This window comes from Panthera onca, chromosome D4 (assembly GCF_046562875.1).
Source record: "Panthera onca isolate mPanOnc1 chromosome D4, mPanOnc1 haplotype 2, whole genome shotgun sequence".
In the NCBI taxonomy this organism is placed as follows: Eukaryota; Metazoa; Chordata; class Mammalia; order Carnivora; family Felidae; genus Panthera; species Panthera onca.
This window is the reverse complement of record NC_138351.1, coordinates 29823802-29837345: the sequence shown is the minus strand read 5'-3', so window position 1 is coordinate 29837345 and position 13544 is coordinate 29823802. Positions and strand designations below refer to the sequence as shown.

At 50.9% G+C, this 13544-nt stretch overlaps 1 protein-coding gene across 8 annotated transcripts in view; it reads right to left on the bottom strand.

Annotated features, from left to right (window-relative positions):
- Window positions 1-953: 953 nt before the first annotated feature.
- Window positions 954-13544, bottom strand: part of AOPEP (aminopeptidase O (putative)) — a 342210-nt gene continuing 329619 nt past the window's right edge. For 4 of the 8 annotated variants that reach the window (XM_060609896.1, XM_060609901.1, XM_060609900.1 and 1 more), the window contains 3 exons: window positions 6604-6690; window positions 4557-4701; window positions 954-1506 (listed from right to left, as the gene is read on the bottom strand). In XM_060609896.1, coding sequence (XP_060465879.1) covers window positions 4561-4701; window positions 6604-6690 — 228 coding nt within the window. In that variant the 3' untranslated portion in view covers window positions 954-1506; window positions 4557-4560. The other 4 variants (XR_009603091.2, XM_060609897.2, XM_060609898.1 and 1 more) reach the window with 4 other exon arrangements.

Here is a 13544-nt window from a genome sequence, read left to right as displayed (position 1 = left end):
AAGCACTGGGCCGGCTGGTTGCCCACAGCCCACGAGGAGGTAGTGAGTGGCTGTGTGCACACAGCCAGGTGGGCAAGCGCTGTCGGTGCCTCTGGGTCCCTTCCCGCTCCACCCGAGACGGCCGAACACTCACACAGACCAGAGGGAGACAGTGTCGTTTATCCCAACGCTTCCCAGGAAGCAGCGTTTTTGCATTTATTCAAATTCACAAATAAAAATCTTTTTTGAGGGAGAGAACACGCAAGCGGGGGGGAGAGAGAGAGAGAGGGAGAGAAAGAGAGAGAGAGAATCTTAAGCAGGCTCCACACTCAGCGTGGAGCCCGACAAGGGGCTCGATCCTATGGCCCCGGGATCCTGAGCTGAACTCAAGAGCCAGGTGCTCAATCGAGTGAGCCACCCAGGGGGCCCCCAAAATTTGAATCTTGTACCACTATGGCTAACAAAGCACATACAATCATATGCAACTCATGTAACAGAGAAGAGCAAACCCCCAGGAAACCTTCTAGAGTAACAGTCACCGTTAAAAGAATTCTGGAGACCAAGAGCTTTTAATGAAAGAATGTGTTAAAACCACGCTTCCTCCCACAAGCCCGATGCAGAGCCGGGTGAACACAGCCTGGAGCCGCGCTTGAGGCTGCTCTCGTCCAGCTCGGGCTCTGGCACAATCTCGGGATGGTACCAACCACTAGGGCTTCCCGCGGTTTCACACCACCCTCCCTCCAGAACAGCGCCTGGAAGCTTGGTTTCCGTGTGCGTGTGCGCACGTGTGCGCCATCAGAGCAGGAGCATACCCTTCATGCTCCCATGGCCACCTGGGAGGGTGACAGACCAACCGGTGGACAGGAGGGACGGTATCAGGTTGCAGAGAATACCCCTGGGGTAACGTCATTTTTCTTTTTAAACAGTATTAAAAAATAATAATAAAAAGTATGAAATTCAGAAGCACGCAGGAATACAAAAACAGCAATCATGTTTTATTATGACCACATCTTGGATTCTTACCCTGCCCTTTCAGAAATAGCTAAAGAACAAGACCTAGCAATCAAGACAATCCTGTAGGATCTTTCTGAAATGACCCAGAGAAGAATACCAAATGGTGTTCACTGATCCCAGTATACAGAATCTCGGACTTCCTGGAATTCTAAAAAACATCCAGTGCAGCCATATGCTGAGAGGATCCATGCAACAAGTTCAGCAGTTTTTCTGATTTTTTCTCAGACAGCTTTCATCGTTTGTGTGAAAGAACTGCCTTGACCTCACAGAAGAGATCCAATTCAGATTGCGTGTCTTGGGGTGGCAAGTTCAGGGCGGGGGACAAAGGCACCACGCGGTCCGTGAACTCCAGGGACAGCAGCCTCTGGAAAGAGAAGCACCAAGGCCTGGACGCTGCTGGCTGATGGCTTTAGCAGCCCCAATACCCTTCCTTTGATGTCCAGGGTCAATGCGATCCCGGTCCCACCAGGGCTAGGAGTAGATGCATGAAAAAGAATCTCGCTGTGATCTTTCCTGCAAAGGAAACAGCAATAAAATTTACAGCCTGGTAACAACGGAAGAATTCTTGTAAACCAGTACCGCTGCGTGCCTTCGCTCTCCACTTTGGAGACAAGACTGAGAGGATGGGATGAAACCCGCCGCACCTCACGACCCCACAAGTGGGGTCCACAGCCGCACTGCTCACACACGGCTGTGAAAGCCAGCGACCGTAACCCGGGCCCCATTCCTTGCACCTGCTTCTGCAGCCTGAACCCAGCGAGCGCACAAGGAGGCAGCGCGGCCTGGGTCCCGTGAAGCGCTAACCGCGTTCTGCCTTTAGGAGTGGAAGCCCGTCCCCTCGTCCCCTGCATGTCAACGTATCACTACGATGCCACCAACATCCACACCCCAGGGCCACATACAGACGGGCGCCGCCGCTGCCGGGGATCCAGGCGCGCGGTCTTCGGTGAGCGCAGTCCCAGCTCCGGAGCCTCCGGGCACTTACACACAGGAAGGCTTTTTGCTCTAGGGCTCGACTCCTGTTCCTGCTGAACTGAGCCAGTGTGTAAAATGAGAACTGATATCAGCTCAGTAGGCACCGGAGGGCGGGTCCAATCGACAGCCCGGAAGCAGTGCCTCAGCTGGGAGCTCCTGCGCCGGCCTGCGGGGCTGCGAACACAAAAGAGAGGTTACCATGCTCGGGAGGAGGGGGAGACCGCAACCAGGGGTCTCCTCTGAAAGCAACGGCCGTACTCACATGCAACCAACTGCTGACAGTTTTGACTGGACTTTTTGCCGGCGCACTTAGCTTTAGTTTGTATGTAAGAAGAATTTTTGCAGCTTTCAATACATTTGACCGTTCAGACAGGTGTCTAATCAGTGGACTGATAGTCCCACAGACTTTCGGTACACTCATGCATTCACGACAGGAGAAACTGCATCCTCGGAGCCACGCGGGTGTCGCCTCGTCCGGAGCGGTGCCCGGTGCCTGAGCGGACCACCCGGCGGCGGCCTCTGCCCCAGCAGCTCCAACTTAACTGTCCCCATCTCACCTTCTCTTCAGGTGCAGAACTTAGCCACTGTGAACAAAGCGGAAACCAGTCACTGTTCACCAATCAGCTAAGCTCTGCACCTCGTCAGAGAGGTCGTCGGCTGGGCACACTGGGGGGGCCCGGCGAGCATCTTCCACAGCCGTCGGCTTCTTCCGTTTCTGGAGAAGAGCTACGAGATGAGCGTGTTCTCCGAACTGCAGAGAGAGAGAACTATGGCTTCCGGAGGAGCAGCCAAGGTCGTGGTTGCGTGGTAATCCCTGGCAATGTGATTTTAATCTGAAGTCACAAATCAGCATGCCAGGAACCCAAGCAGCCAGAGCACTCGGAGCAGCGCCGCGCCTGCTCACCGCCCGCACCGCACGCGCTGGCTTCCTCACGCACCAGGCGCCGACACCGCTCCGCCCGCTCCCGCGTGGCCTTGACTTCGCCTTGTTGCGCGTTTACCTGGCGTCCCAGAGGCCCAGTGTCTTAAATCGAAAGGGCTCTGTGCAGCCTTGGAGCACAAAATTAAAAAGGCAACGAGCGGCTGCCCCTGCGCGGTTTGCCGTCTGCACCCGCGGGGCCGGCCGGTGCCGTCGTCGCTGAGGGACGGCCAAGGGGCGGGGCACGCACGGGGCCCCCACGTTCACCCACAAGGGGCAGGAACGGGAAGAGTTCCCAGGAAGGAGCCGACTCGTGACCACCTCCGCGAAAACTCACGAGGAGGGGAGAGCCATGGTGCCCGCTGTGGTTCTCCACAAGCTGGAACAGGGGACAGTGGGCCGAACAGCCCGCCCCACTGTGTTTCAGTCTTCAAGAACCCCAAGCTCTCCATGAAACCGAAAATCTAAAGAGAAATATGATCTATACTCTTACTACAGGGGGCCCACCGCAAGGGAACCGGTCCCTCTCAACTGGCCCGGCCCTGAAGGACCCGAAGCCACCAAGGAAAGGGTCTGGGTCCAGCTATACAGGACGCACAGCCATGGCAATCATTTCCACTACTCTGTTTCCTGGGAAATGTGGTTCCTGCACTCTTATGGAAAAAGAGGATCCTACTTTAAAAATCCCTTTTCTCCCCTTCATATCAGAGTTCTTTCAAATAACTAAGACACTAACACAAGTTAGAAATGGTCTTAATATACAGCAAAACATCAGAAGCAAACAAAATCTGACACTGGGTTATGAATACCAACATAAAATATTACATAACCATTAAGAATTCTACCTGTCGATAAGCTGTAGAACATGAAAAATGCTTGAGATCTGATGTGAAGTTTAAAAAAAGACAGAATTAGACGGGCCCCATTACATCATGTGAAACTGTGAAGAAACACTGAGAAGGTAACAAATGACAATACACCCACAGCCCCACAACTGTACTTAACAAAGCTGCACATACCCCTGCTACGTGACTTGTGAAATGCAGAAACCCACAGTTAAACACTCCTAGAATGTACATCTAATAGGTCAATTCCAAGACAATTAACAGGAAGCAGCTTAAATAACTTAGGACTTGCACTGCAGCGTAGACCAGGAGGAGATTCCACTCCAACATGAGGTGAGAAATAAACTAGGCACAGCGGGGTCGAGGAGCACATGGCACACCTTGGCAGGACGCCCTCAAGTTGGTCAGACCCCTCATGTTCTCATACAGATGGTGGGCTGGGGATGGACCCAGACGCCTGCACGGAGCTCAAGGTTGGGGGTAACCCAGCAACGTGCTCCCGTGTGAGCCCTCACCAGAAGACTGGATCAGTGCTTCCACCGTCCAAACCTATTCCAAATGCTCTCCTGTGTTTTTGTCCCTACAAGTAACAAAACCTAAAGTGGCCAAAGCAGTGCCCAGGGAAGTGATTCCGCTGGGGTGGGCAGCCTCTGCTCCTGGGGCCAACCTGGCCAGCCTAGCGTGAGTTCTGCCTGCACTCCCAGGCCACCAGCCACTGAGGAGTGGAGGACCGTGGCTCAGCGCCTCCTTATCGACTCACGTGGCTCCTACGAGGAATCTCTGGTTAGAACCGAACAGTGGAGAAAGGGAAGAGAGAGAATCACCTCTTCAGAATAACATCTCGGCCACCACCTGGGCTGAGGATCTGTCCATCTGCTCCTTGGTCAGCTCGAAGCAGCGGCGGGCGACCTGCTGCTGCCGGGAGTCCTCGCTCACCATCAGCTCCCCGTAGAGGTAGATGCCCATGGCCTGTGGGGCACAGAGCACGGAAGGGAAAGAAATGACACGTCCACATGCACACAGTCTGCGCTTGCTGGAACATACACTTGCCCGTGTGGAAACTACAAAGACCCTAGAGAAGACGGCCGAGTGGCTATCCTCCTGAAGCCAACAGTTTTCGATCCCTTCACTTTCTTGTTCACACTGAAGCCCCCTGGAATTCTTAACAATCAATTCCATCAACAGGACTGTGGTGGCAATCTAATCGGTGACAGAATGACGCACGAGCATTTCTCCAGGAATGACTGTGTCGGTATCACCAGGGAGAGTCAGGGAGGTCCCCACAATGCCCACCACGGAAACGTGCGTGGCTGAAAGTGGCCTCCGAGGCGTGGTGTGCGTGTCACAGGGTTGCAGGACCTCTCTCAGGGAAGTACGCCCTGAGGCGCGGCTGGGGAATGAAGACCAGCACGTCACATGGCATCACGGCAGGGAGAACGTCACCCCACCCAGGGAAATATGTCCGCTGCGTCAGCCCAGCCCGACAGAGCCCCTCAACCATCCCTGCCGTGGCAGCAAACACCGCCTCTTCAGTTCCCAAAACAATGTTCTCCACACATACTTTAAATTAGAGCCACTGAAGACATGGACACATACTGTGACAGCTAAGCCACGGCCTGACCCAAGACTTGGGGATGCTGTGAGTCATTTGGTACTGACAATGGTCCACAGACATGCACATCTGCATTTTTCCTACAGTTTTACAAACAGCCAGTTAGGTTCTGGAAGACCAAAAGAACCCTTTGGTTCTGCCTTTTCTCTGATTCCAAGCTTACTTATGCCACGGGTTACAGTCTGTTGGAGCAAATTAGAGGGCGGATCTCAAAAGATCCTTTTAGCACAAGATAAAAATTTGGTAGTATGGGGCTCAAAAATCCTTTCCTTAAAAAGCTGAGTTATGGTCATCCTTATTTGGCAACGGTCTTGGCTCTAAAAAGGAGTTACTTCTGGTTTTCAGAACAGACCTTAAGTTGCTCTTATATTTTGTCTTTGTTGTCTATGTTTCCAAACACCTCTGCTCCAACTGTGCAAATGTGACATTTCTCCTGGTACAAAGTCATGTACTTTTCTTTGTGGGAAGAACGAGCCCTTACTTGCCGGCTGCCCCCCATACTCAGGCCCTATCAAAAGTCCCTTTGTTTGCCCCACCCCCACTGAAGCATGGCTCCATTCTCTCAGCCCACAGTACCCGGCGGAAAGCTCGCTCACAATGGTCACGCTAGGAGCAACCAGCTGCAGGCTGCCTTCCAGCAGCTGACAGAACCCACAGAACACACATCACCATGCACGGCCGTGCGGGGCAGACGTGGGTGGTGCAGAGGACGCAAGGCAGACACCCCCCAACACGTTCATGCGCATACATGTTTCCTGCAGGCTCCTTGGAAGGTGACTGCCTTCCCCTGGTGAACAAGTGAGGTGTGGCAGGGTGTGGCTGGTACAGGTATAGACCAGACTGTCCTAGCCAGGCCGGCTCTCCCTGACTAGTCTCATGTCCACGCATACTTTAAATAAGAGCCGCTAAAGACACGAACACACACCGTGACAGCTAAGCCATGGCCTGACCTGAGATTTGGGGATGCTGTGAGGTCTGCATGTGTGTCATTTAGTAATGACAGTGGTCCACAGCTGGGTCAAACCACCAAAGCTTTTAAGAGGTGTAATTCATGCTTCAGAGGGACAAAGTGGGGGGAGATGGGGAATCAGCTCCAAAATGTGTTAGGTAAGCTCCTACCTACTTCTTAAAAATCTTTGGAAAATGCTTAAGTATTTGTGATGAAAAAGATGTTAACGACCTGGGTCCCTGTGTTAGTAAATGCACTGGACAGTCAGGAGACAGCATTAAAAGAATTCCCAGGTAATTAAAAGAATTACCTGATCCTCCTGGAGGAATCTCTCCACATCTTTGTATGCTTTTGTGTATTTATGCTTTATGATGAGTTCACACCACCGATGGCGAACCTTAAGGAAGGAGAGAAAATCCAGTAAGCAACAAGCTGGTGGGTTTCCTTAGCCTATCTTAATGACAGAATTTGTATTAGCAAAAGTTACACTCTCAAGAATATTAATGATACTTCGTTCCAAATCTCATTTTAGTTTAATTTCTTTTGCAAAGAAAGGAACCATGTCCCTCACTGGAAGGCTGTCAATTTTAGGAGAGCAAAATACACGTTTTAGTTAGGTGTTTTGATGTTTTTAAGTGCAATTCTGCAAGACAAAACAGATAAATGCAAAACATAAGTGGGAAATGAAGTGCACATCCCAGCCAGGTGACTGCTCTGTCCTCCAGCGTGCCACTAGTGAAGGTTCCCTTTAAAACTGCAACTGCTTAATTTCCTGCAATAACCAATCTGGTTCAATGCTGCTGACTGTTAACAATAAACAAGGTAAATTCAGGAAGACACTGCTCTCCACATTCCCGAGAAGATGCACAGCTCACCTCTGCAGCATTTGGGGAGGGCGCCCGGGGACAGGAAGGAGAGCAGGGCACTGTGCTGCAGGTCTGTGCAGCCTGCCGCCAATGAACGAGCTAAATGTGGGCGCCGTTCAGTCCAGATCCACTTGACTAAAGGTTTACCAGAATGCACTTGCCAGGAGCTCCAGCCCCTACAGACAATATGGGGGTCTAGTCCCAGCACTAGCTAGCTCTGCTGATGCAGGCAGAGCCCCAGCCAGCTCTTGGCACTGCTGGCACATTCTTTAGCTGGAGAGTCTACCCGAATTTGGTTTTCAGAATCTAGTTGCAGGCCAATGCCTCAAAGCCCTCTCAATTATCCCTAGTGAGGAGTTCACCACTTTCTATTCCATTCCTGGCTCAACATCAGCCATACATGGAAGTGATTACAAGCACCTAACTTCCTTCCTTCCCTCTTTGTTTTCATTGTCTTTGAAAAAGGGAGACCCTGCATAGTAATCCATTTGTGGCAATGGGATAATGTAAGCAATTTCAACATTCTGACTGGGGCCCCTGTAAATTATATCATTACCCACTGTTGGCCGGATCTCTCCTTTAATCTACTATAAATAGATTTGCACACAAACAAGTAAGTATGAAGAAACAAATCTTCTGGGAAGAAGCCTTCCCCTGGGCTACAGTCCTCTCCAAGACTGGGTGTTAACTCGGGGGATCTGGTGGTGCTGCTTTTTGCTTGTGGGCAGCAGAGCCCTTTGAACTTCTAAGGACAGGATGCCAGTGAATTTACATCTACGAAGGAATTTCAGAGGCGCATGGAAACGAGCTAATGGCCTCAGAGCATCACAAGAAATGGGAAGAGGTTGGACTGCACTGGTCTTGGCAATCTTTCCATCTTCCACAGAATGTTCTTTCCTATACAGCCAATAGAAATGAACAGACCATGAAGGGCACCCCCTAAAACGGTCTCACAAAAAAGACAACTGAACAGAGCTCCAAGAAGCCAGCTTGTCCCATTACAGTAATCAGAAGCCACCAGACCCCTGCTCCCACACTCTGGTTCGAGTACCACAGGCTGAGCCCTGGAGAGCACCTGACCAGCACCCTTAGACGCCACCCCCTCCCCCCCCCCCCCGGTTTTCTCCCTATCACGGTAACCTAAACACCTCAGATACCACTGGCCATATCTTGAGAGCTTGGTGAAAGTGGGGGCCAGCTCCCCAAGGTCAGGAGAAGGACCAGCAAGTCGGTGTGGCCTGGTGGGATGCCCCCTGGGGAAGAGCAATCCCCTCTCACACCTGCACACTGGAAGGCTTGCACCAGCTTTTGGTGGGGTGATGGAGAGCTCCGTCGGCTTTCCAAGTGCTCTGACCTGACCGCCTAGGTGTGTGTGACGTGCCCACACCATACCTCTCTGCACTCTAACACCTGGGGAGGCTATATTTTTTAGACCTGATTTTGAAATGGAGGGTTCAGCCTCTCATTTCCTCTTCCCGTGCTCTCCTCTCCCAATCTACACAGAGATAACAAGGCCTAAACAAGGGCCTATTTCCTGGCAAAGTAAGACCCGCCAGGCTGGCAGAAGGTGGGGTGGTCCCACCACACCGGGTGAAGGTCCAGGAGCCCCAAGTGAAGGCTCCTTCACACCAACATGAAGTCAGTATTGCCACTTCTCTTACTGTTAAAAAGGGTTTATTGTCACGATTAATAAGCGATCTAGTCTTCTGACCCCTGAGGGCCAACATGGCATCCAGGAAGCACAGCCCAGGCTCCCCTCCCCTCCCCTCTAAGAGCAGAAAAAACAACAAGCCTTTTCTTTACAAAAGAACTCAGTGCATCTCAATATTTCAGTGACAGGATGTTTAAAAGACATCACAGACATGCTGTGTGAGGCTAAGGGCCTGACACATTTCTTGCTTGCGCACAGGGTTTTTACCTCTCTTCGTATTTCGCTGACAAAGAAAACCCTCACTTTTTATCCCCTAAACTTGAGGACCCAATTTGCATGGCCACTTGCCACCACACGTAATGGGGTCTTGCTGAAAAGCTGGCAGCAAAGTCACACCTGTCTTAATTTTTCATAGCAATTATTTCCATAGTGGGCACTGCCAGAATAGTCCTTCTCCAGATCACTGAGAAACTTGAACAGTCCTTGACAGAGGCTGTCACATACTCGTACTAAGTTCCTGCCCCCTCTGGAAATGGGGAAAGTGAGGTTCTCCATGCTGCGGAGCCAGAGCCAGAGAATTTCAAACAGGTCTCTGAGGAGAGAGCTGTCCATCCTGTACATTTGCTCTTATTTCTAATTAATTAATTAATGGGGGTAGTGGTCACCTGGACTTTTAACTTCCTCCATGAGATGAAAAATAAACATCGTGCATGTACATGACAGTGCGGGCCCAGCAGCCTTCCCACAGCACCTGTGGCTTCTCGACTCTGCTCATTTAGTTCCAATGTTGCGGGTGCACACACACGCCAACACTGACCAGATTACACTTCAAAGAGTCACGTTTTATTACACCGCAGTTATGCTGATAGAGATGAAAACTTTTAATGACCTTTTGAACTAGACTCAAATTCACATCACTCCCAGTCCTGCCCTATAGGAAGCACCTGAAAACCCGGAGTCAGCCAACAGGTTAGCCTCAAACACTGGTCAATGTGATCAGGCCGGATGGAGAAGTAGGGGTGAGGACCACGTGGGGAGGGAAGGAAAGGCCAAGAACCTGAAGAGAATGAGAAAAAGGGACAGAGCTGCCCACGGCAGCAAAGAGGGGAGTCCCAGGGACCTTGAGTGCCCGTGCCCTCTCTCCGGCTGCCTGGGACCTAGTGTGTGTGGGAGGGTACCGGAGGCCTTGTTTCCAAGGACGTGTCTACCTCCCCACCGTTGCGTGTTCAGGATGGGTCCTGGCCCACCTCCCCTACCAGTGCCGGGACAAGCAGGCACACCCCACAACAGCCACACAGGGGGTTCCCAGCACACACACGGAGCACTTAGCAGAGCATGTGGCACGGGACTGACAGAGGATATGGAAAAAGAGAACTTAGGTTCCTGGTTCTTCCCGAAATGTCGCAATGAAGTTGTGGTAGACAGACATGCATATACGGTTGTGTGCCCACAAATACTTTGGTCCGATAAAAATTAGTCTGAAAATCTGCTTTCTAGAGTTCTGCTCAAAGGACACTCTGAACAGAAAAATGATGTGGATGCTTCAGTGCACAGGTGGGTTTTAAAACACATGCTAATCTGCACCAATGGAAATGGATTCCAGAAGTTTCCAGGTTTCCAAAGCCCCCACGAACAACGATGAGTGCACAGACATCATTGCTCTCCCCAGAGTGCCAAACCAACGTGACTGGTCCTTTGGGGTTGGGTCCAGATGGGCAGGTTTTAGAATTGGGATTTGGGGGGGGGGGGGGGGGGTGGACAATGAAGGGTAGGTGAGCAGAAGCAGATTCATCAGACCCACTTTTGGTGACAGAGAATGAAAACCCTCCAATAATCCACATAACTGCTCCAGGATGGTGGATCCCTGAACCTCAGCAGGGACTTCTCCAAGAGGATGTGCTGTGTCTGTGGCAACAGGCCTGAGCCTTGGGGGACGTGGTAGACATGCGGCCTGGGTGTCCAAACAGTCCCCTGCATGTGATGTGTATACATGTGGATATACGTGCACATAGACAGAAACATGGTTCTTTTCTTAATCCTTTCCCCTACTCAGGTTATTTTGTTCTTCTTTATGCTAGTTGGTACTCAATTGATTTCATGACCCACTGGGCCCTGAGTCACAGAGCCTGAGGCCCCAGGCTGGAGACCCAGGTCTGCCACTGAGCAGCTCCATCAGCTTGGCCCTGCTCCCCGGGGTGGGGGGTGGGGGTGGGTGGGTTGTAAGTGTGCGTCCCCTCTGAGCTATTGTGAAAATGAGGTCACCCACTGTGAGTAGCGAAGAGTCCCATATACTGTCACTTTAGCTGGAGTGCCAGTGTCTGGCTTTTTCTACTTCAGAAGTTCTGTTATTTATTGAAATTATGAAATCTTGGGAGTATCATTTCCAAGGAAGTGTTTGTTACCTGGTGAAATGACAGAGCAAGGCACCTGTGCTGAAGGTAGAGAGGGCAGCCTGGATGGTGTGTGAGGGAAGGCAGGTGTGTGAGAGGGCTGGGCTCTCTCGGGTGGGCTGGGGAGGGGATTCAGGAGTCTGAGACTCCCCCTGGGAGAAGCAGCAGGGGCACCACCAGGGAGCGGCCGAGAGGCCCAGGGAAGCTGGCTCTTCAGTCCTGCCGGAAGTACACCCAAGGGCCAGGCACCTGGGAGTTTCCCAAACCACCTGTGAAAACAAAACCCTCAGCTGTGCCCCAGCCCCCTGGCATTTCTGCCATTTCAAGAAAGTTATTACTACCCAAAGGGCTTGGCCAAGCTGAACTGCTTCTGGCCTGCTCCCCTGATTTCCAGCAGTGCCCAAAAATTGGCACCTGCCTCACAGGGTCATTTGTATTCCCAATCCATGTCTCAGACTCAAGGGGACAAGTCCCATGACCCAGTGGGGCCTCCCTGTGATATGACCATGACCTTTGTTAGGATGTGCTGGTGCTCCCTCTCATGTAATTATTCTCTCCTGGAAACAGCAAAGAGAGATTGCTGGAGAAGAAGCCCACCCCCCACAACCCCAATCTCTTTTCAACCTGACAATTTTCATGCATCCAGAACCAGTTTTGTATTGAACTCTGAACAAGAGTTGGCAAATTTTTCCTGTCAAGGGCCAGAGGGTGAGTGTTTCTTGGCTTTTCAAAGCCCATCTGCCATTGTACTGCCAAAGCAGCCTGGACAGTATGTAAATACATGGTGTGAGATCTGCTATCTTCAGATAAAGCTTTATTTACAAAAACAGGGTGGGCTGAGTTGGCATGGCTACATGCTACAGACTGGTCACCTGCTCTAGGACGGAAGGAAGCCCAAACCCCAGGCCCCTGGAGTGAGGAAAGGTCTGAGTGTGCTGGTAAAATGTTCAACCTCCAAATCTACCTGCACCATGTCACAGAACACAGAGCTGGGAGGTCCTCGTGAGCTGGCTCAGGCCTGCTTCAGCCCGGTCCTGCCCGGAAATCTAGGATGTTCCTGAATGTGGGGCTTCTGAGTCCCATTTTGCCTGAGTTAAACTCCTTCTGAAATAGAGCGTCTCTTGAGCCGGTGGGCCCAGCACAAACGTGGATGGTTAGGCATCACGCATGGGTGAGTGACCGGACACTGAGGAAATGAGGTCTTTAGGAAGAGTGACCCCCTCAACCAGCTCGCTTGTCTCCCCACACTGCCGGGGCTCCCCTCTGTGAATCACCACACACCCCAGATCCCATGCTTGCTAACGCTTCACAATTCCCAAGGCTCTTTTACAGCTTTTACCTAATTTTCTTTCTTTTCTTACTTCAATTTGAGTGTTTTCCATGAAGCTAATTTCAAAGAACAAAAAACTCTTCTACGGGAATGCTCCCTGACAGCCTGCTTACTATCTAACAGACTAATTTTCTGAAGTGATTTTTAAACTTTTCTTAAACGTAGTTTTTCTAACTTTTATTAAAAGTGTACTCTGGGGCACCTGGGTGACTCAGTTGAGTGTCTGACTTGATTTCAGCTCAGCTCATGATCTCACGGTTCTTGGGATTGAGCCCTGTGTCGGGCTCTGTGCTGACAGTAGGAGCCTGCTTGGGATTCTCGCTCTCTGCCCTCTCTGCGCCTCTTGCACGTGCATGTTCTTCTCTCTCCCTCTCAAAAAAAAAAAAAAAAAAAAAAGGTGTACTCTGGAACCTCCTAAAGACCAGTTTGAGAAAAGAATTTAAGTGGTTCTTCAAGCAGTCTGAACCTCTGTGTCAGGTAGGAAACACCTTTAAATTAAACAGTAAACTCTGTGGGGCCTTGCAGGCAGAGTTTGAAAAACAGAGTCTCACAGAGGAGTTACTGTGCCTGAAAAATAAATGGAATCACACAGAATGAGCAGAGACTGCTGTATATGTAAGAGATTAGTTCCAGTAACTTGGCTAATACCCTTAGACTTGGCTCTGATAGCCACTGTGTCACCAACACCATACATCAGTCAAGGTGAGAGAGAGAGTCAACCATGTTGCTTCTGTTGCTGTGGTTTGGGAGCCAGGGTTTGGTTTGATGCACGTCAACATCCAAGCCTGAGCAGGCACCTATGGCTCCTGTAGGAAGCTGCTTCCCTTGCTTTATCTTTAAATGTTTAAAAATTATAAACACATTAAGTTTGCACAAATGGAGAACCCAATGAACATGAAATTCTAGCCATTCAGCCAAATTCATTTCTGATCTTAACAGCAGCATTCAACATGGATATAGTATTCTGCATTTCTCCTTTTCCCTACCTGCCGCTGTTGGGTTTGCTCGCTGAGT